A 27,980-nucleotide genomic window follows, 5' to 3' on the forward strand; every position below is an offset into this window, starting at 1 on the left:
GTAGATGATGGGTTAAAGGGTGCAGCAAACAACCATGGCACATGTATACCTATGTAACAAACCTGAAGGTTCTGTACATGTACCCCAGAACTTAAAGTATATGTATAAAAAAATCTCTCTTTCTCTCTCCCTGTATATTTTGGTTCTCCTTTCTGGAGAACCCTGACTAATAACACACCTGACATCTAACCATTTACGCCCATTTTATAGATGAGAAAATTGAGGTTCAGAGGTGTTGAGTGCCATGCCCAAGGGTATACACCTGGTACATGATAGAGCCAAGATCTCAGTCCAGGTCTTTCTGAGCCAAAACACAGCTTCTTATGCATGAAATCCACAAATAAGAACATAATGACCTACATACAACACAAACTGTACTTCCAATAAAGTAGCTCTCCTTTTTAATCATTCAAAAACTACTTCAGGATCTTACAGTGCATGGAAATCATCAATATGTAAATACCTTATTATCCAGGTGATGTGCAAAAGTGTCCAGTAGCACAGAAGGTTGGTTAATTGGATGGTGTGTCCCAGTTTTTTACCGCACTTGTACTTGCTCTGAAAATTTAGGAACCCTATATAAAATTATCTTCTCCAAGGTTATAATTTCCAAGAAGATCTTATACACAGACAATTTTCATAAGCAGTCAACTGCAAAATCTTTAGAACCATGAGGGCATCTCAATACACAACAATTTAAGATTAACCATTTTGTTGAATATAAGATTATATCCCCTCCCCCAAAAGAATGAAATTAAAATAGAGCAAAATAAACAGCACACGTGGAATCCTGAGCCTCTTGATGCCTTTTGCTTTGGGCTAAAGTTCCCTGGTGAGTTGCAAACTTCAAAAGTGTCCTCAAACTGGAACATTTCCATAGGAAAAGTCAGCAGAAAATATTGACCCCAGGATCAATTGTTTCTGTTTAAGTTACAGATTGCTGCAGTCAAAATCAGCAGCCAGTGTTTGATAAAGACAGCTCCTCTTAGAAAGAACTATCATCTCCAAACACATAGAGAGACACTCTCTCTATCTTTCGATTACAATCATTATTTCCAGAATGGAGAAGATGATGATGATGATGAAGATATTGATTATGTTTGCTCTTGGAACGAACTACTGGTCTTGCTCAGGTAAGGTATTCACCAGCCTGGCCACCTGCTCTGGATGATGTAGAGCCACGCTGGTGCCTGTGTCTTGTCTCACTGTGCCCCATGTGCTTGCATGTCCAGGTTTCCCAGTGTATGACTACGATCCATCCTCCTTGAGGGACGCCCTCAGTGCCTCTGTGGCAAAAGTGAATTCCCAGTCACTGAGTTCGTATCTGTTTCGGGCATTTAGAAGCTCATTAAAAAGAGTAAGTGCACAATGAAGTCTTCTCTACGCCTTCCAATGCTGTCTGCCTTTTGTCAGTTCATTGGATATACTTTTAAGAAATGTTCTCCAGTTAAAAAATGATAGTAGCTAGTCATGTCTTTCATACTGTCTCTTTTCTTTGACAGAGAAAGGATTTAATTACAATTTTTGTCATGAGGCTCTCCAAGCCACTTTTGATGACTGATTCTTCTGATGTATTCTCCTCTCTAACCTTGTCTTCTGGTTTCCTGCATCTTGCTTTTGTACTTGAAGTCCTCGTGGTTCTTTCTGGGGTGTTTTATTAAGAACTTCTCATTTATTGGAAATGAGCCTCCTTTCAAATTCAGCAGTTCTGCTCCTAATACTTACTGGAAATAATCTGGCTTTTGAGCCAAAGACATCCACCTTTCCTTGTCAATTGGTAATAGTCTGTTTCCTCTTAGCCTTGGGAGCTAGAGAAAGAGTAATCACTTGGGCTTCTAGTGACTAAGTCTGTGATATGCAAGGAAAGAAATGTAAAAATATCCTTCAAAGGAAATGAGAAACATGAGCAGCAAGTCATCTCCCGTCTTCCTGTTCCCCAGGTAATTTCACGGCCTTATTATCATCTTCATGGAGCTCATTTGGAGGTAGGAATGAACATATTTTCAAGCAAATTTAGGTTAAGGTGGGAGGTAGAGAGGTTCTATAAAGTTGCACGTCTTAGGAATGAAGGCTCTGTGCAGCCAGGCAGCATGGGAATGAGAATGAAGACACGGCCGAAGGCCCAGGCAGCAGAGACCAGATGGGCGTTGATTTCTCTCTGTCTGCCTGCTGCCTTCCCCCATCCCTCCTGGACTGACTCTTAGCTTGTTCCCTCTGCTACTCTGTAGAGCACATGGCTCATGGTTTCCTAGTTCTAGTCTCCAAATACAACATATTCAGCTTGATCTTCTTCAGAGCCTGGCTCCCAGTTTCTCTTTTCCAAATTTCAAGGAAATGAATCAAATGGACCCAGTTTTCTTTTCTAGTTTGGTTATAGTTCATGAAGACTATGAGCTGTGTTTTTTTTAGGTGCCATTCCAGAATCATGGCCAGGGTGGGGGTCACTTGCAATATCCAGAGATGTTGTGTGAAGGCACTGGTCAGCTGCCACACCAAAGGTTGAGTTGCTCCTGGATCAGAATACAGAACCCTCTTCCTTGCTTGTATTGTCTTTCAAATGCCAGTTTCCACGGGCACTTAATGAAATCCACTTGTGGTGGTGTGGAATCGGGATCTTGTTGTCAACCTTACAGATGAACAGTTTAAATTTACTTTTGATTTAGCTATTGCTCACTACAGAAGAAAGTTAGCAGTGTATTAGATGAATAAGAGCATGAAGACAGATCCCAAGAGAACCAATTACTTAGACCATGGAAATCTGGCCTGTGGGGATGAGCTATTGTGAGGTACAGCCACCAGAGCGTGTTCTGGCTCATGCACCATCTTGGTATGGTCACCCAGACTTCAGCCCAGACACACACGTGCCTAAAAATAGACACACTTATATGTGATGTGTGTGACTCTTGATGAGCACACGAAAAATGTTGCCTCTCCATCTCAAGTACACTGCTCCTTTACCTGGAGGTCTGCCTATTCTTGCCTCTCCCTACCCTTTTCTGATTATTCAAATTCATTGGTCAAGCTACAGTCACCGTGCCCTCTTGTTGAGAACTCTATTTCTTCTCCCACTGGAAGGGAGATTCTTTTCCTTTCATCTCTTCTGGTGATATTTTTTCCTATTGGGAGTGTTTCATATTTTGATTTATGTTGTGTGTATTAACCACGTCTTCTATAAACACCCTGTAGATGGCTCCAAACATACCAATTCTCTCTACACTAGCAGACACGAGAGATACACTAAGAGGCAAATTCCTCAGGAGAGAGTTGAGTGAATAGATCACTAGCACTAGGGCTACAAACAATTCGCAAAAGACGAAATACAAAAGACTAAGAAAGATTTGGAAAAGTATTCAACCTCTCTAACAGAAGAAAAGTGCAGAATTAAAATAGCAATGTGAAAAAGAAGAATAACAAGTTAAAAGAATAACAGGGTGAAAAATAATCACAACTACTGCTTGAGAGTTTGTAATTTTGTAAAATTATATTTGAAAAGCAAGTTGGAAATATGTGTTAAACATATTCACTAGCATGTTAAATGTTAAAATTGGTAAATATTTAAAACTTTCAATTGCATAGTTTCACTTCTAAGAATATGTTCAAAGCAAGTAAGTGGTTTAGTCATGAGTATTTGGGGGTACGGTTCAATGGTTGTAGGGAGAAGGGTTGGGCCCTTCTGCTTTGCCCCCACGTTTGCTTACCAAGCCCACTGATTCTCTACTCAGACTGCACATCATCATCGCGTGGGATGATGTTTAAATATTTAAATATTTCTGATGTCCAGGAGGCGTGGTTGACTCCTTAAACCCCAGTCTCTGAGGGCAGGGCTCATATTCTTCAATGTTCTCCTGCTCATTCTAATGTGTGGTCTGAGTGAAGAACCACTGGGTATTAACAACAAACCTGGATCAAATATTCTTGTAATTGATTTCAAGTTACTCAACTCCTGGGCTCCAAATTTAAAGGATGAGAAAAGATAAAACCACATGACTTTAGCATTGATGGTTTTCTTGCTCCAACCTTGACATTAGGCTCACTTGGACTGTTCCCTCAGTGGACACAAGCAGAGAAAAGAAAGGTGGGCACCGGCCCTGTGCTGGGGAGGGGGAAGCAAAGAGGACAAGTCAGGCTGTGGTTTCATAGGGAGCAGTTTCTACCAGGGAAAGAGAGGGAAGGGAGATGGGGAGGGAGGGGAAGGGAAAGAAAGGGGAAGAGGAAGAGGACACAGTTAAATAAACCAAATTCATTTCCAATAGTGGAGAGTACCATAGAGGAGGGTAAGCAGGTTAACACGACAGGCCCGGTCTGGGGCAGCAGTCAGATAGGGCAAAGGTGTCCTCTGAGGCTGCATATTTGAGCTAAGACTCACTCCAGTGACAGGAAATTTCCACCATGGAAAGACCTTTTGAGGAAATAATTGGGGTGAGCTGGCAGAGTCAGTGGGAGAGCCCTGAAAGACAAAAGGCCTTGAGAGGGAGTCTGGCTAGAGCCAAATGAGCCTGGAAGAGAAAGGTGGGAGTGGAGAGAGGTCAGAGAGGTGGGCATGAGTGGGACATGCCTAGGTCATGATTTTGAGGAGATTGGGGTCTGTTTTAAGGGCAATGGGTAACCCCTAGGGACATCTGCATTTGCAAACCATCTCTGCTTAGCTTGGGCCACAGTAACAAAGTACCAAGAACACATAACAAACCATGGACTAGGTGATGCATAAACAGCGTCAACTTATTTCTCAGAGTTCAGGAGGCTGAGATCCGGGATAAGGGTGCCAGCACGGTCCGATTCTGGTGAGGGCCCTCTTCTGGGCTGCAGACTGCTGATTTCCTGTTATATCCTCACATGGCAGAAGGAGAGCTAGCTAACTCTCCAGCCTCTTCTTTTAAGGATGCTAATCCCACTTACAAGAGCTCTGTCTTGAAGACCTAATAACCTCCCAAAGTCCCAACCTCCAAATACCACACCAGGGATTAGAGTTTCAATATACGGATTGGGGCGGGGGACAAGCAGTCCATTGCAATCTCTCTAGCTGCCGTGTGCGGTCGGGGGTGGGGGAGAAACTGAGCATGGTGAGATGCTGGTGTGAGGTCTCAAGTCAGGGCAGGGAGGATGGGGGGAGCAGATAAATTTGGTTTATCTAAATGAGGTACGTTTATTTAAATGAGGTACGATAAATGAGGTACGTTTGGAGGCAAAGCCATGGAGGTTTGGGATCCTTGAGGTCTCCATGCCCTTTTTTGTGTCCATTTTACCTTTCAACCTCTTTGCATTTTTTGGTTTTTGGCTTTCTAAATTATTCTCAGCTAGTCATTTCTGATCTTTACTTGTTGTCCGTTAATAAGGGATTCATTTGAATAACCTAAGTGACCAGTGATGCCCTATTAGTGAGGGTTCTCCAGAGAAACAGAACCAATATGACATGTATGCATATCTAAATGCAAGCATATGAATATATGGGGGGGGGGGAGAGAGAAAGAAAGAAAGAGAGAGAGAGAGAAAGAGAGAGAGAGAGATTTATTATAAGGAATTGCCTCATACAATTTCAAAGGCTGGCAAGTCCAAAAGGAAAAAACAAAATCTGATGAGGTAGGCCAGCAGGCTGGAGATTCAGGGACAACTTATAGTTTGAATCCAAAGGCAGTCTGCTGGCAGAGTTCCTTTCTGATGGGAAGATTTCTGATTTTATTCTATTAAGGCCTTCAACTGATTAGATGAGGCCAACCCACATAATGGAGGGTCATCTGCTTTACTCAAAGTCCACTAATGTAAATATTAATCCCATTCAAAGAATAGCTTCACAGAAACATTCAGAATAATGTTGACCAAATATCTGGGCACCATGGTTCAGTCAAGTTGACACTATACAATTAACCATCATAATTGTCAAATGGAATTGCTATGGATCTATTATTTTTATATATTTGTATTTCTTTCAAAAATAAAAACCAAAATGCAATTATTACAAAAAGTCAGAAAATACAAGGAAGAGAAAATGAAAAATAACATTCATTATCCATTTCTGTGCGAAACACTCACTATAAACCCATGAGAGGATATCCTTTTGAGTTTTTTAATTCATACGAAGGTATAAAATGCATTTTTAAAGAAAAATAGGACAGTATTGTAATACTGATAGTAAATTACCATAGTTTATTTCAGCAGTAATGCTGGGTTTTTAATTTTCTCCAGTTGATTTCTTATTGTTGAGCATTTAGGCTGTCCCACATTTTTTGAATTACACAGAATAGAAATTTACTGGCAGAAAGTGAGTTCAAAGGAAACAGCAAAAATGTTAGGTGTTTCTCCCTATTCTTGAAAGACCCCTTCAAGATGCAAAAGAGGTTGCAAAATTATCTCACAGCTCAATAAAATGATCTGTACTCCCCAAAAACCCACATTTTCATCTTTTCAGCTAAGCTTTCGTGTTGTGCCAGTTTGCTCCCATGAAATTGCTTTCCAGCGAATTGCTGAAGCATGCTCTGCAGTGGAGGGCCCCAAACAATGGACTTCAGTTGATGGGAGAGGTTTTTATTTTTTAATTTTTTGATGAGACTCAGATTTAACATTCAAAATATTAAAATTATAAATATATGAGGCAGTAATTCACAGTGAGGTTGAGTTTTTCTTTCTACTTGTTTTCAGAAAATTCTACTTTTATCAGCACTCATTATGTGTCCTATGTTAGGAGACATAAAGATCCTCATCCTAAGCTTGGAGTTTTGCCACTTTTTTTCCAAAACAAAATGTTCTGCATGTGCCTATTATTCCCTACTTGTAAATAGCTCTCGCTCTCACAGAAAGAGCGCTGCCTCCATCTCTCTCCTTCCTGGGTGGTACGTTCAAACGTGTTGCTGACTTCAATTTGCTGCAAGGTAGGTTCAGAAACTAAGAGGGAAGAAGTGACTTGGATCCTGGGGGTGTTGTCAGGTACTGGACCATGGTGGGCTCCCCACTGACTTCCTGCTGCCGCCTCGTTCCTGCCCCAAACCGTTTACTTTGCAGCAGCCACAGTGATTCAGGTGCAGCTCTTAAAACCCTGTGATAGCATCTCGCTGCAGTGACAATGAAATCTAAACACCTTCCTGTGAGCTCCAAGACCATACCTTGGCTGACACGCTCCATCTCTCCAAAGTTGTAGTGTATGGTTCATGCCTTGGTCAGGTTGCTCCAGCCACAGGAGCTGGACTTGTCCCTGCCCCAGGGCATTGGCTCTGCTTTCTATTCACAGGATGAGCTTCTTTCCATCCTTCAAGGCTCAGTTTAAATTTGCCTTCCTGGGGAGGATTTTTTTGGCATTTTCTCTAAAACAACTGCTTCCTTCCCTCACCCCCATTGCCATGTTGTTGTTTTTCTTGATAGCCCCATAACTATATGGGAGGATCTTGTATGGTTTTCTTTGATGTGTCCACTGTGTGGCACTTCCTCTGGAATTTAAGCCACGTGGCATCTTCCTGCTCTGCCTCTGGTACTGAACACACAGTGAGTACTCAAGAAGCCACAGGACTTTGTGACATCAGAACTCCCCAGATTTGTCATAGAGTTTAGATGATTTTCTTTTGTGGAAAGGAGAATAAAATCATTTAAACTCATTCACAGATCAGAACTGCTCAAGCAGAAAGCTAGGGCTGCAGAATAGTCTGTTCTGCAGAGATGCACTTGTTGCTTAATTATTTAGTTCAGGAATTATTTAAAAAATTATGGAGCAGTCTTTTAGGAAAATGACACTTAGAAATATGTACAGTTGATTCTTCTTACTTGTAGTAGTTATATTGTATAAAATCACCATGAACACCGAATTAGCAAACACAGAATCTTTGCTCCTAGGGGAAATAGAAGGTGTGGTTCCTGTGAGCCTCGGGTCACAACATTTTCATCAACCCATCAATACCAACCTTGTTTTTGTGAATTCCTGCTTGAAGATGCTTAAATTAATATATATTATTGATTCATTAACATTGAACTCATGACCAATAGCACTGTGACTCCTCCCTGAACAAAGCTTACCTCACTCACATAGTTTCCATGTCAGGTGCATCACAGCCTTGTGCTTGGGAACACTAGTGGGGTCTTCCACACCAGGCTTGGGGGCCATCTTAAACACTAAAGCTACCAACAAAAAGCACAAAAATGCAAAAAAAAAAAAAAAAAAAGCCACTAAAGAGACCATAAAAAGCACACCTGTTTTCAATATGAGAGTTGAAACAAGAAGGCAGAATGTCTCCTTGTTTGGCTTCTGTTGGTAACATGCACGTTGGGTGACTCAAGATTTTTGTCATTCAGCATTTGTCCATAGATGATTGCCAAAGTAAGTGCTACTAGTATTGATTTTGGGGTTACAAATAAATTTTAGTGAGTAGGTGAGTTCGCCAATACGGAATCCACAAATAGTGAGTATCAATTGTCACTGCAAAGTGTTAGAAGCAATACTGGCCTTGGAGTTAGAACACCTACATTCTGGTTCCATTTTTGTCACTAAACTGTTGTAGGACTTTGGTAAGTCACTTTTCCTCTCTGGTCCGGAGAAGAAAGGCATGGAACTAGGTGATTGCTAAGATAATGTATTGTTTTCATGGTGGACGATTCCGTCATTTTTTTCTCAGGGGGCAGAAAGAATGGTTTATAGCATCGTAAACTTCAGAAATGCATTGATCACACCCTGATACTTTATTTTTGTGAAGGTTGAGGTCCTAGATGAGAACAGCTTGGTCATGAATTTAGAGTTCAGCATCCGGGAGACTACATGCAGGAGGGATTCTGGAGAAGATCCTGCTACATGTGCCTTCCAGAGGGACTACTATGTGGTAAGTGGGAGAAAACCCCTTCCAGAAATGAACAAAAGGAAGAGCCTTACTTCTTCCATGACCTGGAGTCATACAAAGAACTTGGCCGCTGCCTGGCTAGCATCTGGCCCCACCGCTAACAGTGTGAACACGGTGTCCCCTGGTGGGGGACGTGTTACTCCGTGGCTGATTGTTGAGCTGTGGAGTCTGAGATCCTGAGTGATCCTGACAAATTACTTAATCCCTGGTGCCTCAGTTTCCTGCTTTTTAACATGAGGATGTATTTGTATCACGTAAAGTGAATACAACACCAGAGACAAATCCCAGACACACTTAAAATTCTCTTACAAAGGATTATGAAACACTGACTGTTCCTGGCACATGTCATGTTCTTTTGCTGTTGACTGTTGAATGACACCTGTCTTCCCTACTATTTCAGGCTTAGTGAGATCAGGAAAACAGCGTGTTCGTTTTCGTGTCTCTCATGACCAGAACATGTACAGCACTGCTCCATGATGAGCAGGTCCATGCAAACCTAACCCCAAAGGCCAAGGGAGCTGAGAGGCTAAAGAAAGAGGCTCCCAAATCCAGTTTACCAGAAAAAAACAAAACAAAACACTTCATAGAGACTTACAAACAGAACCCGTATCTTAGGTGGAGGTGGGACAGTGGATCCCTGTGCCATTACCTCCCAGATCCAGGGCTTACATACTGTAGGGAATTTGACCTAAGGCCAGGATTTACAGTATGTACGTGAAAGTGGAAATCTTAGAGGGATTCCCAGAAATGGGTTAATCAGAAGTCAACATGGCAGATTGGCATCCAAGTTGGAATAGCTTTGGTCTCCACAGACACTTAGTCAACATCCACGGGCAGTAATCCCATCTGAACAGAGCAACTCTAGCAGTCCCAAATTTGCTTTCCAAAGTGTTTGCTTTCCGAGGTTCAAGCTCGTGGGTTTTGTTACTTAAAAGAGGATTGTTTGATTTGTTATTTGTTTCATGAAACTACTCGCTGTGACTCTGTTTTACAAAGGACTCATACCAAAGTGTCAGAAGCTTCTATTTCTAATGAAATCTGAGGTCTAAGAAGAAGAGGGTGAAGTCCTGTGGGGTTCTTCATCATTTCTTTTTGTCTGAATGAAAATTGACTCAGGGCAGCCCACTCAGCACTCGTGGGGGACATGTTTGCTTTTTCTAGAGACTTGTAACGGGTCAAACAGCAAAGAGATATTTAAATATTCCATTTGTTTCTGCTTCGGCCTTGAGGAATTTTCATTTTGAAAAAATAAAATGCCTCTGTGAAGATTTTCTTTCTCTGTCATTTCGCCAAACCTGACATTATTTCCTGATTTACTAGATGGAGGCTATCCCTTTCCACAAGCAGCTGAAGAGAGAACTCACCACTTTGTCTTTTCCAGCCCACAGCTGTTTGCAGAAGCACCGTGAAGGTATCTGCCCAGCAGGTGCAGAGCGTGCATGCTCGCTGCAGCTGGTCCTCCTCCACGTCCGAGTCTTACAGCAGCGAAGAGGTATGACCGGGGCCTTGTCTTCTCTCGGACCGCACCTCTTAGGGTCTGTGTGGGTTTGTGATAAACAGAGTGGTTTGCTGGGTAGTTGGGTCGTCACTTGGGCTTGGGGACGCAGAACTCTGCTGACACAGTGGCATTCTCTCTTGGACACCTACAGCCTCATTGTCCACATCCCCTGCTTCTCCCAGCCTATTCTTTCACTCTTGTACTCTCTCTCTCTCCCTCTCTCTCTCCCTCTCTCTCTCACACACACACACACACACACACTTGATTTCCCTGGGACTGAGAAATGGCCTTAAAGTAACAATTAGCAAACCTTTGAAGTTTCAGATCTAAGTGTGTGGCTCGCTGGCACTGTGGTTTAGTGCAATCAAGAAGGACATTTTTGTTGAATCAGTGTTCAAAACTATTTCCCAGCTCTGCAGTCCAGGTCAGGATACTTGACTTTCATTTAACCCTCATGATCCACGGCTTCTTCATCTGTTAAATGCTAGCAGTCATAAAGACCACCTTATAGGCTGTTGAGAGAATCCGATAAGTTGATGGACATGAAGGATCTGGCCTGGCACTGGGATACTCAGTGGATGGCAGGATCCTTATTTTTCCTCAATTGCATTGAAAGCGATTTGCAATAATACGGTAATATTAATAATATATACATTTTTCCTTGAAATTATATTATATATGTGTTCAATTATTGGCTGCTTTCCTTACTAGACTGTATGTCTCATGAGGGCAGGGAATGTTTGTTTTTGTCAGCCCAGGACAATGTTTGATGCAGCACAATGTTTGACACAGCTTTCTAAATACTTGTTGTATAAATGTAAGAAAACTGGGGAAGAAATGGACAAGAATATGATAAGAAGAGGCCATCTCTTCACTTTAGGGAAAAAAGCATGACATATTTGTTCATGTGTAATAGGATAATATTATTGACAGATATTTTAAAAATATTTCCAACATTATATGGATGATTCTGTCAAACATATTCTTTCTGTTTTATATTTTTGTTCAGTTTTTCAAGATGTAACTCTAGTGAAAATTACATTAAAATATTATAAAATTTCTACTTCAAGAATTACACATAAAAGTTAATTTTCCCATATAATTAACATACTCACGCCTTAACTATTTTGTCTGGGAGTACATTTCAGAATTAGAAAGTAATGAAACTAATGACTAAGACACTCCTATCACAGAGGATGGCCTTATTGGTACAAAGAGAACTTCACAGAGTTTATTAGGACTTTCTCCACAAAAAGTTCAGTTGAGCATGGCCTTATTGATTGATCCCATTCACACTGGCAACTTCTGAAGGTCATCTCCCAGCTGATCTCTGAACTTGTCCTGGAGCCATAGTTGAAGAATATTCGTTTCTTAGCACTGGGGCAAGTACCATGGGCCTCCTTCCTTAGATCCTATTGAAATATTTAGGAAGTCAAATACATTCTGTTGTAACACACTTATACACCGTGGCCCAGCTAACACAGAAATGACAAGGACCACGCTTATCACTTCACAAGTCTTTTGTTAGTCTTGATCTGTGGTTCATATGAGAAAAAAGACGGTGGGGAGGAAGACAAGCACAGAGCTAACCTTTGTGGAGTTTATAGACATGTCTGGGGGAAAGGTGTCCACTAAGCAGGAATTACCCTGTCAGGCAGGCACTGGGGGCCACATAGTGAGAGGAATTCAGGTCACGTGGGGAGCAGACAGGTTTCCCCAGGAACTGACCTTCCAGCCAAGATCCGGAAGGCAGGTATATGTTAGAACAAACAGGGCAGAGTGCGGAGGGGGAAGGGTATTTCAAGCATAGGGGAAATCATGTGGAGTACCCTGAATTGCCAGGAAAACTGGTAGGTTGAAATGGACAGAACTCTATTACAACAGGAATGAGAAAAACATGGGGAGAGAGGCACAAGGTGGAGCTGGAGGAACACTAGCAGTCAAGATGGACTTTGAGGGTCCTGTCGAGATGTCTGGCTCTATCCTGAAGACATGGAGGTTATGAAAGCATTTTAAATGTGTGTGTGTTGGGAGTGGAAGAGGGTAACCGAATCAGATGATGAACAGATTGGAACTAGGTAAGAATAAATATGGAGTAAATATGAAGTAAATAAGAGGTGAGAGAGAATGCTAACTGGGTCTAGGGCTTAGTAGTGAATGTTGAGAGAAATGGATTCTGGTTCATTTTATGACCTTTAACGCAAAATGAATTTAGTAAATGGCCAGCTAAGTTAACGCCTCTTCCACCCCTCATTGGGAAAATGGGTTCTGGTTGTTTGCAAAGCCCACAAATCTGTTGCAACTTTCTAATTGCATAGTGAAGACCACTCTCTTTTCTTCCAATGTCAAGTTTTCTAAGAAGACTCAGATATTAAGTTAGCCCTTGTAAAAAACTAGATCTTAAAATAAACTCCCAGGTTGCTTGTTCTTAAAGCTTAGGTGATCATAAACATTTTTGAGCAAACTTATTTTTAATAATTCTCAAATTAAAAAATTCTACAATTCGAAAGAAAAGAAGAAAGCAGATAGAGACTTGAGTGGTTCCTGGGAACTCTGAAATGAATTTCTTGCATGAAACAGAGAAGAAATGAGATTACAACTGGTAGTCATTTTCAGTGAAAAAAATGGTGATATTATAAATGTGAAAGACATTAGATTAGGATAAATTTAGTCATAGAACAAACAAAATATTGTCAGAAGGAAGAAATAGAAGAAACAAAACTGAAAAAAACTCCCAGAGTAATAAAAATAAAGATCACTTGAAAAACACACAGAGAATGAAGAAGAATTTCCAGAGTAAGGAATTTAAGATAAAGAAAAATGGAAGCCATGGCAAATAACCCCAAAATCCAAATTATGACTAATAAGGACTTAGAGTAAGTCTGATAAAGATATAATGAGAGACCTGAATATAAAATCTTTGGACTTTCCATGACATAATTTTTTAAAGTATAGTAACAATAAAAAATTGAGAAAATAATTTTATAAATTTGCAAATATTCTCTTATCCTTGACTAAATAGATATGTGAATTACTGTAGTTTTTATTATTTCTTGTTCAATCCTGAAAGAGAAGTGTGTAGAGGAGAAAAACTTTCCATATGGTGCATAAGCACTCACTCAGTCTTATACTGGTGCAAGCGCCATCAGGAGTACAATGCTGAAAGGGTACAATGTAGTACAGTTGTAGGTTGGCGCTCTCTTTTTTTTCTTCAGTTTCTAATAAGTGAGCTTGACTTTAGACAAATCCTTCTGATTTGGAGTGGATACGATGAAGTCAGCTAGTGTTTCCGACACGAGACCCAAAATAGTCCAAGAGAGAGAAACTGAGGAAGAATAATGACAGGAATTCTGAGCTCAGGGGAGGGATGACGGGCATTTACTTTACTTACTGCCTTTCATTTCAAGAGATAGATATTCAACTAGAAGTAGTCTAAGCCAAAAAGAGGTAATTCCCTGGATCACATTCCCAGAAGGGAAGGAGAGAAGTTGGCTTGAGGGACAACTCCACTTAGGGTCCTTCAGTCCTGTATGTGCCACATTCTTCTCCTTCCCCTTCTCTCCCGGCCTCCTCTCCCCTGTGCCCCTCCCTATTCCTCCTTCCCTTCATTCCCCTTTCTCTCTCTCTCTCTGTCACTGTGCCTCCAGCTCTCCACGCCCACTCTTACTACAGAGAGGCTTTCTCCTAGCAGCAGGAAGTAAAGCCTCAAGCTACTCCAGACTATGTCCTCTGTACTTAGGAGGGAAAGGAGGCATTTCTCTCTGCTGCCAGTTAGAGAAACCTCTCAGCATTCCCCCTGTTGGCCTGGCTTAGGTGTCCCCTTTTTTTGTTCTTTTATACATATAACTTTATTATTAATTTATTTTAAATAATACATATTTACTGTGTACAATGTGATGTTTTGATACTCCCCTTCTAAAATACATTTTGGTGGAGATATAATTTACATACCATAGAATTCACCCTTTTTATGTGTACAGTTCAGTGCTTTTTAGTATATTCACAACTGCCACCACCATTTAAATCCAGAGCACTTTCATCACGTGGAAGAGAGACCCTAATAACAGTCGTTCTCTATTCCTCATTCCTCCCGACACCTGGCAACCACGAATTTACTTTGTGTGTCTATGGATTTGTTCATTCTGATCATTTCATACAGATGGAATCATGCAGCCTGTGTTTTTTATGACTGACTTGTTTCACTTAGCATAATGTTCTGGAGGTTTATCCATGTTGTAGCGTGCATCAGTGCTTCATTCCTTTTTATTGTTCCATTTTACAGAGCCACATTTGATCGATCCATTCATTCGTTGATCAACATTTGGTTTATTTCTCCCTTTTTGGCTATCATAGATAATGATGCTAGAAGCATTCATGGGCAAGTTTTTGTGTACACATATATTTAATTCTCTTGGGAACAAATTCCTGGATCATATAGTAACTTGATGTTTAATGACCATATAGTGACTTTGTGTTTAACTTTTTGAGGAACTGCCACATTATTTCCATAGCAGCTGTACCATTTTACATTCCCACCAGTACTGTATGAGGATTTCAGTTTCTATATATTTTTGTCAATACTTGTTGGTGCCTGTCTTTTTTATTTTAGCCATTCTAGTGAGTGTGACATGGTACCTCATTGTAGTTTTTTTTGTTGTTGTTGACAGAGTCTCACTCTGTCACTCAGTCTGGAGTGAAGTGGCATAATCTCGGCTCACTATAACCTTTGTCTCCTAGCTTCAAGCAATTGTAGTGCCTCAGCCTCCCAAGAAGCTGGGACTACATGTGTGTGCCACCGTGCATGGCTAATTTTTGTATTTTTAGTAGAGACAGGGTTTCGCCATGTTGGCCTGGCTGGTCTCCATCTCCCGGCCTCAACTGATCTGCCTGCCTCACCTCCCAAAGTGCTGGGATTACAGGCACGAGCCACTGTGCCCAGCTCTCATTGTGGTTTTAATTTACATTTTTCTAATGACTAATGATTGGCCATTATACATCTTGTTTGAAGAATGTCTGTTCAAATCCTTGCCTATGATTTAATTGTACTATTTGTCTTTTTATTGAGTTGTTTTGAAACATTTTCTCCCCCTCTGTAGGTTATCTTTTACTTTCTTGATGGTGCCCTTTGAAGAGCCAAATTAAATTTTGATGAAGTCCAGCTTATTAATTTTTTGTTTTGTTGTTTCTGTAGTCTTACATTAGGTCTATGCTCCGTGTTGATTTGATTTTTGCATATGATGTGAGGAAGGAGTTCGACTTGATTCTTTTGCATGTGCATATCTGGTAGTATCAGCACTATCTGTTGAAAAGAATGCTCTTTCTCTCTTAAATTGTCTTGGTATGTGTCCCTTCCTGGTCCAATGACTGTGATGGAGGCCAAGAGACTACCTGTGACTGTTCAGGATGGGGAGGACAGCCTACCAAGACTCTTGGTAGAAAGACTGTGAGCCAAGCAACCACTTTCCTTTGCGATGATTGCGTGGACTTTTAGTGGTTTCATGAAAACTTCTTGTGGACACCTTTTCCTATTGAACATATCACGGTGACTTTGTAGAGAGAAAACTCTAAAATTTGACCTAAACTTAGCCTATGTGCAAGTCTGTGTAACAGGGTTTTGCTTTTCTGGAGGTCGACCATGTTTGGGAGTACATTCTCAGTCTAGGGGAAAGATCTGTGGGCAATTTAAACTTCACGTAGGTTGCTCTTCCCCATGTGCTTTCTTAGACTTACATGTTTGATGCCATATAAAGTTATTTAATATAATATATTGCCTATTTCATTAAAAATGGATTATATAACATATATCAGAGTCTTCCAGATGACATTTACATTTTTCAGTGTCTTTTCTTTTTCTTTCTTTCATGTGTTGAAACATCCTGATGTCTGAATTTCTTTAGATGATTTTTGGGGACATGTTGGGATCTCGCAAATGGAGAAACAGTTATCTATTTGGTAAGTTAAGATTTGTTCTTTTTAATTTTTTTTCTTAAAATAACTTCATATTGCAGTTCTTTTCTAGTGAGTTATTTAAAACTAGAAATACGTATGTATATAATCTTGCAACAATTACAGTCATAGAAAATTAACATTTTGTTTTGCTTTTGCTTATTTTTTATCACTAGGTAGTAATGATACAACTATTCATTTAGATATTCCTTTGTATTCACCACAGAGCTTTTCCATACATAATTCCCAACATCTCTGCCAAGTAAACAGAGCCAGTGTTGGTTTTCCCCTTAAGAATGTGTAACTGGGAGGATCAGGAGTAAACAGGCTGAATTCTATCATATTTCAGCCATACAACTAGATCTGATCATCTCTTTGAATGTCTTGGTTCAGGGAGGAAGGGCTCTCCTTCTTTCTTTTCCTGTGTGGCTTTTAATACAAAGTGGGTTGGGTTAGTGTTCTATGATTTAGGAGGCATTTTTCCTATTAGTGCTGATAGCAATAAAACTCAGTGGTGATCTCTTACTGTGTCTTTGCTTAAGAAGCATATTTGTGGCATTAATAATGAAGTCATAGAACATTCTGGAGTAGTGAGAGGAGTCTTGTCTTATGATTATTACTGTGTTACAGGTCTCATTCCAGATGAGTCCACAAGTGAACAATTTTATGATCGGTCACTTGGTAAGTGGTTTCTTTCCTGCTGTGCCACCAGACCCTTTTCTGATCAATCTGGACTCCTGAGAAATCCTATTTCATAGCTGTTTCCTGTTTCATAGGAGTTAAATCTCTGAAAGACAAAATATTTTAAGTAAAAATGAAAAGAATAGTAATGTATAAACTTGCTTTGCAAATCATTAAGAAGGTAGCCTTGAGGCACTAACTGACTTAAAAGTTACCAAAAGTCAAAATATCAAATCTGGCTCAGGAAATATGAATTCACCATTTTTTTCTGACACTCTCTGGAGCATTTAAAAAGTAGCATGAACTCTAATAATCTTCTATTTTTAAATTTGAAAAATTTAATTTTTATGGGTACATAGGAGGTATATATTTATGGCATACATGAGATATTTTGATGCAGGCATAAAACGTGTCTAATGATCTTTTTGCCATACTCAACCAAACTTCTCACCAACTGGATGAAACAAAGTTATTTTGTCCCTCTCCTGTACAGATCAGTTTTCTCATTTGGTCCTCATGATAGCCCTGTCAACCAGGTGTGTTACCTGCTTATATAGATGAAGAAAGCAGTAAGAACTCATGGCGTTAATTGGCATATGCAAATTGCCTACCCTGTACTAATTGCTTAACACAATTTTCTTTAGTGTCACAACCATTCTGTGAGGTAGCACTGTGTTCTTTCCCATTTTGTGGGTAAGCTAACTGAGGCTTAGTGAGTTTCCCTAATTTGCTTGTGGCTACATTGCCAATGCAGGACTTTAATCAGATTTGTCAGAATCTAAAACCTGTGCCCGTTTCATGCTGCCTCCCAGAAGAGCTGCGAAATCCACCTGATGTTCAGCGTTCCCCATTAAAATGAGTAACACAGATATTAACATTTCAGTGAGCTCAAAGTCTGACCTTCATTAGGCATATTCCAGTTTATTTGAAGTGCTAGAGCTTATAACCTGATGCTTGTTTTTTTTTAAATGCCAGTTTTATATTTCATCCAAGTTGTCACTTTGGGAGAATATACAGTTATTATAACAGCATGACCACTGCTGAAATGTTTTTATGAGCTTTTCTTTTGGAATTGTCTTCAGAATCCATGGCTTTTTTTTTTTTTTTTTTAAATCTCTGTCCTGGTGGCAAACATTTGCCCTTGGATTTGATGTTGGGAATATTCAAAAGATATTTGGAAATAAATCTGATTAATCAGATTAATGATCAACTTGGGTGTGTTGGTTATCTATTGCTATGTATCAAATTACCCCAAAATTTGGCAGCTTAAAACAACACACATTTATTACCTCACAGTTTCTGAGGGTCAAAGACCCAGGAGAAACTTAGCTGGGTGTTTCTGGCTCAGGGTCTATCAAAAGGTTTCAGACAAGATGTTGATTGGGCTGTGATCTCATCTGAAGCTTGATTGGGGTTGAAGGAGCCACCTCTAAGCCCACTCACATGTTGTTAGGAAGCCTCAGTTCTTCACAGGCTGGTGGACCAAGGGCTTCAGTTTCTCACCATATGACCTTTCCATAGGACTTCTGAATGTCCTCAAATCATGACAGCTGGATCCCGCCAGAGATGATTTGATAGAGAGAGAGAGAGAGAGAGAGAGAGAGAGAGAATGAGCAAGCAAGAGCACCAAAGGCAGAAGACATAGACTTTTATAAACTAATCTTGGAAGTGATATGACTTCACTCCTGTATAGTTTATTATTAAACACACAGGCCAATCCTGCCCCAATGTGGGAAGGGACTGCCCAGGAGTGTGAATACTAGGAAGCCATCTTGGAAACTGATTACTGCATTGGACAAATGCCATTTGGGACTAAAAATGTTATATGGATATAAATTAATGTGACCAATTCTTTTATATGTCTCGGAAGAGATTTCTAAGCCAAAATCTAAAAACACATTGGGCCTGGAGGAGCATCATTGACACAGAAGTGCAGCTGTCTTGGAGACTGCTTTGAACATGATGATTTAATTTAATTCAACAAATGTGTGTGCCAAACACTGGGTAGATCCCATGGAGGACTGAAAGATAAAGGTGGCAGTTCCTGCCCTCGAGGGCATCCATGGTGGCTGAGACATCACATGTAGTAATACAGAGTGGGGAGAAATGAGCACTGGACCCAGCTGTAAGACAACACAGGGGAGAAGGAGAGAGAGTGGAATAAGGAAGATGAAGTTATCACGCCCTCAGGTACTCTCACGGCAGATGGGTTCAGGTTATGCTTGTCACAATCTTTCTCATTAATTTGTAGTAACATTGTCCACACTGTCTCAGCTCTTGATGTGACTGACAGAGCCTATGCTTCCCTTTTCTATCTTTAGAGATCATGAGAAGGGTTTTGCCTCCTGGAAACAGAAGATACGCAAACCACCAGCACAGAGCAAGAATAAATGCTGACTTTGAGTAATAGCCTTGAGGTAAGAAAATGCAGGTGCACACAAGTGTATTTAGAAATAGAAGCTATGTGGAGTGAATGCCTTAAAACTGCCAGCCTCCAAATATCTACAATGTGCTATTCAAATTTTTGCCTTTTGGCTTCTATGACCTCCTTCCCAAGACTTCTCCTCAATTGCCTCTTCAATCTCATGCATCCTCAATCTTTTTCCCATGACATTTGTATCTGTTGCCACTGATTTGATCAAGTCTATCCATTTGAGGAGCAAACAAACAACAAGGGCACAGCCCCTTCTTTTGGCCCATCTCATCCATCTAAGCAATTACCTTCCCTCCATCCTTCCTTCCCTGCTAAACATTTTGACACAACTCTGGTCTCTGGTTTCTTCCTCAACCTCCTCACCTCACATCTATGAAATACCATCTGGCTTCCTTTTTTTGATGTGTACTTTATTTATTATTTATTAATTTTTTTGAGAGGGAGTTTCGCTCTTGTTGCCCATGCTGAAATGCAGTGGCATGATATTGGCTCATTGCAACCTCTGCCTCTTGGGTTCAAGCGATTCTCCCACCTCAGCCTCTCTAGTAGCTGGGATTACAGGCTCCTGCCACCAAGCTCAGCTAATTTTTGTATTTTTAGTAGAGATAGGATTTCACCATGTTAGCCAGGCTGGTCTCAAACTCCTGAGCACAGGTGATTTGCCTGCCTCAGCCTCCCAAAGTGCTAGGATTACAGGTGTGAGCCACCATGTCTGGCTGATGTATACTTTAAATACTGGTGAGCATTTGTATGATCTCCTTAGTTTAATTCTTCCCCTATTCTGTAGATTACTCTTTTATCTCTTCTTACTTGACTTTGACTATCAATGATGCGTAATTATTTCCAAACACTTGTCTCTTACCACACTCTATGTCCAGATCCAGGCCTTTATATCAACTGCCTATGTGGCATTGCCATTGTGTATCCTGGGTGTCCCTGAAACTCAACTAGCTTCCTCAAGCTCCCTTTCCTAATTGATGGCATTGCCATCCACCTAATTTGCTCAAGCTAAAAATCTTGAGGGCATCACTGACTCCCCTTCATCCTTCATCTTCTTGGAACGTACATTGGGGTCTGGTCTTATTTACTTCCCCCACACATTTCTCTGGCATTGGTCCATCACTTCACTACCATCACCAATGAACTATTGATTGTATTCTTGCCTCAGGTTCTGATCCCACACTGTCTACCTTGCTTACTGTCTTCAGGTTTATCATGAAACGTGGAGGAGACTCTGATCGTTGCCCCATATAAACTAATGCTTGCTTCACTTGTGGCACTGAGCAGAGGTGGGCACCAGGCAGACACTGGGCCAAGAGGAGGAACAGCCTATCTGCCCCAGTTCTATAGAAAGCTAGAGATGGAGTCCTGGTTTATCACACTGGCACTCAGCTTCATAGAGTTTCACATGTGTATAAATTCCCAGTTACTAGGGACGGGATTGGAGCAAATGTAGCTATCATGAAGGGCATACGTAAGAGGAATGTCAAGAAGGAATTATAGATACCAATTCCATGCATAGATATTTTACATGCGCACATGTGCACACATGAGTTAATAATGAAGCTGGAGTGTTCACGGGCTTTACAGTCTTCATAATATTGCATGCTTTCAGGATAAAGTCCAAACTCCCAGTGTAGCTCACAATGGCCTTCATGACCTGGGTCTGCCCACATCTCTAGCCTACCTGGCTGCTCAGCTCCTGAGGCACTGAGGTACCTGCAGTTCCTCCAGCTTCTGCCTCTACTGGGACCACCCACCTGAGTAGCTCTGCCTCACCGTTCAGGTCCCAGCTCAGTTGTCGCTTCCCTTTGGAGGTCTACGTTGACAATCCAAGCCACCACCACTGGATCAGAGATGATGTCCCTTTTTGGGCCTCTGTAGGGTCCTCATCACAGGGCACTGCAATTGGTTGTTTCCTGTCACCCATCTGACTACCAGACTCCCCAAGAGGAGGTCTCAAGGAACTTCAACTGCCACTGTCCCCCAGTGCCCTGCACACAGCCCAGCACACTCAATAAATAGCACTCAGTAGATATTTTTTAAGTGAATGAAATCCTTCACTTTGGGTTCTTGAAATTCTTTTACCAAAAACATAAGTTAAGCATAGTATAATTAATTTATAACCATATTGAGATTTGAAAGAAGTCAACTGACATTTTACTAAAATAGAAGGGAAATTCACCAGGGAGGCCTTCTTGGATGAAAGATACAAATGGTAGGTTTTCTTTTGAATGTATGGCACAACTCTAAATATAAAAACCAGCTCCATACTGAGATCAAGAATCTACTCATTATGAAGAAACAGACACATCATATTCCTTTTTTATAAATGTAAATGATATCTTTCTTTTTCTTTACAGAATATCATGGGTTGGGGCAGGGAGGATAGAGTTCTCAGTGGATTGGCTATATTTTCTTTATTGTAACATGATAACATTGGATGTGTATACATGTGTATTGCAATATAAATTCATCATCTGATTTTTATGAAGAAGTTGATCACTCAAAACATTTATTTTTAAAGACAGCTGCAGCCCTGACCTGAACATGGGATTTGACTGAAGTCCCAGTTATATCTCTGCCCTCCCATGACCTTTAGCAGGACAGGTTTCTACACTGTGCTGGGTTCCCTGAAATCACAGAATGAGGCTGGTAAGGCCAGCGCAGTGGGTCTAGTGAGGAGGCCAATCTGATAGGATTTGGAATCCATGGGCCTGATTCTGAGCCTGCTCTCCCATATGCGATGGTGATCCAGTTCCTTAACCTCTCAGGATGCAATTCCTTCAAGGGTTTATTACTACTTTTTGGGTTTGTTTTTGTTTTTGTTTTTGGTCAATACTAGACCATAAGCTTCCTTTTTATTCTGAAACAGAGTCTTGCTCTGTTGCCCAGACTGGAGTGCAGTGGCATAATCTCTGTTCACTGAAACCTCCGCCTCCCAGGTTCAAGCGATTCTTCTGCCTCAGCCTCCCGAGTAGCTGGGATTGCAGGTACGCACCACCATGCCCAGCTAATTTTTCTATTTTTAGTAGAGATGGGGTTTCACCATGTTGCCGGGCTGGTCTCAAACTCCTGACCTCAAGTGATCCAGCCACTTTGGCTCCCAAAGTGCTGGGATTACAGGCATGAGGCACCATGCCGACCATAAGCTTCTCGAGGATGCATTCCCCTTGTTAATTATTTCAGTTTTACAAGAAGTAAAAATAATATTAATGATATGTCTATATGAAATTATTAAAAATATCCTTCATCAATTTCATAGTGCTAACAACAGTGTATAGAATTCAATCAATCAGACTGGGAGGAAAGAATGAATGAATGCAAGACCAGAAACAAAATTCCTCTTTTCAAATTGTGAGTGACATTTTTCAGCTGGGGAGCTCTTTAAAGGTAGAGACTTTGGCTGTTTGTTATGAAATCCTCAGAGCCCTCACACTGTTCTAGGATTCTTTCATGTTGCCAGAAAACGATTTGATATATGAGTAGATAGTGAAATGTAATATTTAAATAAAATGCTCTGAATTTTTTTCTCATTTATTGCTCTAAGGTAGGAAATGTAGAAAATCAGGTCCCAACTCCATGTTGAAAAAAATCTCTGAGAATCTTAGACTTTCTTATCTTTGTAGCTGGAATAGTTCTGACTTTTCAATTATGTAGTGGCCAGAAGACCCTCAGCACCCAAACCATAGCAGTGTGAGTGATGCATTTTTCTTTGTCACAATCTTGATTGTTAGTGTGGAGTTCCTAAACTATGCCCAAGAGCAGCAGACGGGGGCAGTTTTTATTGAGGCCTTTTGTCAATAAGGGCATAGTAAAAAGAATCATTCTCATAATTTTATCCATTTATTCAACAGATGTTCATTAAATGCCCCTCTGTGCCTGGCCTCTGTGCCCAGCCTCTGTGCCCATGAATATCACAGCTCTCAAGTATGCCTGGGCCTGTGTTTGGACCCATTCATACATTCCCTTGCATAAACGTTGGAACAATCAAATGAAGTTTTATTCTCGTCATTCTCTCTGTTTCATAGAGGAGGAAGCAGAGGCATTTAGAGGTCCCTGCCCTTAGAGATAGTGTTGGGATTGAGATTGAACTCTTGATGTCTGTCTGTTTCCAAAGCCTCTTCCCTCTTCCTTCCTGTTTTTCTCATATCTCCGTATTTTAAAAAAATAGGATGAGAGGGCAAAACTTCAAGGCTTATTTGTTTAAGAAGCATTTGTCATGTGTTGGGTGAAACTAGAAATGTAGTCACCAACTAGATGGCAAACACTTCAATTGATCGAAAGTGTTAGAAACATACCTGCTTATCATCAACTATGTGGGAGGAGGACCGGTCCCTAAAACCCGCACCAAACCCGCACCACCTCTGCCAGCTTTCTGAGTGATTTCCACATTCAGGTATCAGATTCATTCGTGACAACTTCTCGTCACGGTCTCCCATGACAGTCCCCCTACTGAAGAGAGCCACATGCCCCACAGAAGACAGAAAAGACCCAACCGAGACTCCAGAGGCAGAGACAAGGCGATGTGCAGTTGTATTCATTTACACTTTCTCTGATTCGCATTCACAGCACACTCTATTAATTGCTGCACCAAGTAGAGTTGGTTCTTATTATCTGAGGCAGCTATCATCTATAAAGTTGCTTCGAACATTGAATTAGTGAATACTAAACTATTGCTCACATAGGCAATACAGGGTTAGAGTTCTCTGAGCCTCTGTTCCCAATGTTTTCCTCAACCGATTAGTATATAACCTTGTTTCATGTGTGTTTCTGTTTAGATGCCATATTTAATAGATACTGTTGACTCACTAACAATGAACTCATGGCCAATAGTGCTATAATTCATGCCTGAGTGAAGCTTCTCTAACACACATATATTTTCTCTGTAAGGCATATCACAGCCTTTTTGCACTTAGAAACACTTGACAGCACTATACTTGGGGGCTATTTTAAACAGTCACATCATCAACAAAAAGCACAAAAATGCAAAAATTGGGGCATTCAATAGACCGCGAAAAGGACACTTGTTGACAGCAGGAGAGCTGAGACATGGAGGCAGAGCGTTGCCTTGCTTGACCTCAGCTGGGAAGGTGTGGGTAGCATGACTCCAATTTTTTGCTGCTCTGTGCCTGTCTGAGAATGAATGAGATAGCACCGTGAGTACTGATTTTGGGGTTTCAAATAACTATTAGTTAGCAGTGAGTAGGCGAATTCACAAATACAGCATCTGTGACCAACGAGGATTGACTGCAGAGCGGGTTCGGGCCCCTCGTTTATCCCTAGCTTCTCATTACTCTCCCTTGATCTCTTCTCATCCTGTCTTTTTAAAAACGCCATCTGCATGAGTTCCCCAGGGCCTCATGCAGTCTCTCCTCCTGCACCCGACACCGCCCTGCTCTGTAGCCACTTCACTGCTGTCCCATCCTCACGTCCACCCCTTCTCCTCCTGGACCTCAGGCCTGCATTGGATGTGGATGACCACTCCTTCTTTCTTGAAACCCTCTGACCTCTGAGATTTGGTCCCCTCTCAGGCCAAGACTTCTTGCTCTTCACAGACCAGCTTCTTCCTGCTGCCTCTGAAACCACGATGTTCCCCAGGATTCCAGCCTCAGCTCTCCTTCTGTTCATGGCCTTCCCTCTCCTGGGTGACGCCAAGCACCCCCAGGGCTTTGACACCCAGCTGTCTGGGGATTCTTCCCCCCTCCTCCACACTGTCCCTCCAGCCTGGACTCCAAGCTTGAGTCAACGGCAGCCCGCCAGACACCTCCGTCTGGGTATTCCACACCACCTTCAAAATGCGATTCTTCCCTTGGAGAGTCACTCTTCCTCCTGTCTCCAACCCAGCTTCCAAGGGCCCCCAGGCCTGAAGCAGATGCCTCTCAGACCTCCTCCCCACTTCACCCAGTTGGTCACTGAGGTCTGCTAATCCTTTCTCTGAAATGTTTCACAGCTCTGTCCTCTCCGCGCTGTTGGCTCCAGTTCCAGCTGCATCTCCAGCCTGCTATGTTCAGCATTTTCCTGGTGGCTGTTTCTTGTTCCCCTCAAAGGCACCTGTGCACTGTCATCAGAGTCGTTTTATCACGAGTCTGGGACCTTGCTCTGCTGGAGGATGGGGATGAGTTCCCTCAGAGTGTGCGCCTCAGCAGTCCGCGTCCACACACCTGGCAGTGTGCTGCTTGTCTGTCCCCAGCCTTGCATGCTGCTTCTGTCTCCTGAGTCACATGGGAGAGCCTCACACAGCTGACTGTTCTCCCGGGGCCCGAGTCTGGGTCTCACCTCCACTCTCAGGCCCCCTCTGCTGGGATACAGTCTCCCCACCCCAGCTTATCCTCCGAGTTCAGCTTACGTGTCCTCTCCAGGAACCCTTTTCCTCGGGTTTCCTGCACATGGGCGTCTCTGGAATTGGCATTTACCAAGCTGTACTCTAACTACTTCCACCCCCTTTACTAGGTTGTGGGAGGTTTTTGAGGTCAAAACTATGCCTCATTGATCTTTATAACCCCCAGCAAATGCTCAGTGCATACGTGTTTATCGAACAGATGAATTGATAAATAGATGAATGGCTGGAGGGAGTATCCTGATCTTCAGCCCCACACCCGCTCACGATGGCAGCTGTGGACAGCCTCCTCTTTTGCTTTTGCTTGATTCCTTCCTTTCTGACCTCACGCCACAAACACCTTCATAGACCAGCCTGGGGCCCAACACCTGGCTGCAGCCTCTGCTTGGGGGTCTCTTTGATTCTTCCCTTTATGAGATTTGAGTTTCCTTTCTGGGGCTGTGTGTCTGCTCCCCAGACCCAGTTACCTGTTCTTCCTCCTGTAGGTGTCTCTCGCCCTTTTGGTTTGTTCACGGAGCTGCTGCTTCGCATAGCTGCTCTACTGTCTCGTATCATCGGATCTGGTTTTGAGTAATGCCCAGGAGTCCTGGGTCCCGGGCCTCCACAGCTGGAATGTGAATGCATGCCATGGTGGTCTGACCCTCACGCTCCTTTTCTCTTAACAGCAAAATGCACTGGAAGGAAGAGAAGTTCCAACAAAGAATGATTTTGTGAATTCTGTTATTTTTCTTCTGATCACTTTCAATCTGTAATAAATGCCTTATTTTTCTGGTAAGACTTTGTCTTTCATTGCCTGGTTGTTGTTTTTTATTTTGTTTTGTTTTGTTTTAAAGTAATATTAACTATGAAATTTTTCTCTTCCCATCGAAGAGATGGGACTCTCTTCTGGAGAAAGAGAATAGTAGCAAACAAATACTAGGCCTGGAATATTAGATCCTTGCTTAGCCACGGTCATTGGCCCAGGAGAGTGCTGGGGTGTGTAAGGGGTACTGGCATCAGAACTGTCTCTTGTGTTTTAGAAATGTGTCCTTTGGGGTTGTGGCAGCCAATTTTGATTTATGCTTACAACATAAATGTATATTGAACTTTACTAAATGTCTTGGAATTATCTCATTTTGTTCTTCCTTGATAAATAAAAGAAACTAATAAGATCGGTATTAGCTAAGGATTTTAGGAGTTGAGGACTCTCAAAGTGACTGGTGTATTTCAGGTCAATTTACAATGGTTGTAAATTTCTTGTTATTAGAAAGGCAAGCAGCTCAGTGTCAGAAGAGTTCTATCTTTCTTTTTATGTCTGATTTTTTTTTTTTTTTATATGGAGTCTCGCTCTGCTGTCCAGGCTGGAGTGCACTGGTGAGATCTCGGCTCACTGCAAGCTCTGCCTCCCGGGTTCACACTATTCTCCCACCTCAGCCTCCCAAGTAGATGGGACTACAGGCGCTTGCCACTACACCCAGCTAATTTTTTTGTATTTTTAGTAGAGATGAGGTTTCACTGTGTTAGCCAGGATGGTCTCGATCTCCTGACCTCGTGATCTGCCCGCCTTGGCCTCCTAAAGTGCTGGGATTACAGGCATGAGCCACCGCGCCCGGCCTGTGTCTGATTTTAATTTTGAAAAATCATCTATGGAGCTCGGGGGACTTTCAGGACAGTGAAACTGCTCTGTATGATACTGAAATGGGAGATGCATGACATTATGCACTGTGGAAACCCGAAGGATGTGCAATGCAGAGTGCACACCCTAGTGTGCCACACTCAAGCCAGATGTTAATGGTAGAGGAAATTCTGTGGGGTGAGGTTTAGAGTGGGGAAAGGGGGTATCTGAGAACTCACTGTGTTTTCTGTTCAACTTTTTAAGAAACCTAACTCTGGTCTAAAAAGTAAAGTTTATTAATAAAAGAATTATCTGGTGCCTTAGGAGTAAGAGGTATCACAGTCATCATTGTCGCCATGAAAATATCCTTGTTACTTCTTCTCCTCCAGGTTTCTCAGTCTAGGGAATCAATAGCAAAGCGAGCTTTCTATCAAAGCAGGTATTGCCAGGAAGAGGTCCAGAGGACTGGGGCTTTTGTTCTCCAAGCCACTTACTTAGAAATGTGCTCCAAATTGGTTCCGTTCCTGGAGCTAGGCCTGCTTTGGGGCTGATTGAGCAGTGAAATAATTTGAGGATGTGAGAATCCACCAAACCAATCACAGTCTCCTGCTAGGACTGAAGCCCACGTGCGTTACCAGGGCAGTGGCTGAACCCTTGAAAACATCATGAACCCTTGA

At 41.8% G+C, this 27,980-nt stretch overlaps 1 protein-coding gene across 1 annotated transcript; it reads left to right on the forward strand.

Moving 5' to 3' along the window:
* Window positions 1-961: 961 nt before the first annotated feature.
* SPP2 (secreted phosphoprotein 2) lies at window positions 962-26,484 on the forward strand. The gene is made up of 8 exons (XM_023228785.2): window positions 962-1,133; window positions 1,233-1,357; window positions 8,670-8,792; window positions 10,192-10,302; window positions 16,206-16,260; window positions 16,885-16,935; window positions 19,257-19,352; window positions 26,195-26,484. Exons 1-7 carry the CDS (start codon window positions 1,061-1,063, stop codon window positions 19,340-19,342), a joined length of 624 nt encoding a protein of 207 aa, XP_023084553.1. The 5' UTR covers window positions 962-1,060; the 3' UTR covers window positions 19,343-19,352; window positions 26,195-26,484.
* The last annotated feature ends 1,496 nt before the right edge of the window (window positions 26,485-27,980 follow it).

Source organism: Piliocolobus tephrosceles, chromosome 11 (assembly GCF_002776525.5).
Source record: "Piliocolobus tephrosceles isolate RC106 chromosome 11, ASM277652v3, whole genome shotgun sequence".
In the NCBI taxonomy this organism is placed as follows: Eukaryota; Metazoa; Chordata; class Mammalia; order Primates; family Cercopithecidae; genus Piliocolobus; species Piliocolobus tephrosceles.

Coding starts and splice junctions, on each gene's coding strand:
- SPP2 (XM_023228785.2), top strand. CDS start 1,061: ATGGAGAAGATGATGATGATGATGAAGATATTGATTATGTTTGCTCTT. Junction 16,261..16,884: donor GAGAAACAGTTATCTATTTG/GTAAGTTAAGAT, acceptor ACTGTGTTACAG/GTCTCATTCCAGATGAGTCC. Junction 16,936..19,256: donor ATTTTATGATCGGTCACTTG/GTAAGTGGTTTC, acceptor TTCTATCTTTAG/AGATCATGAGAAGGGTTTTG.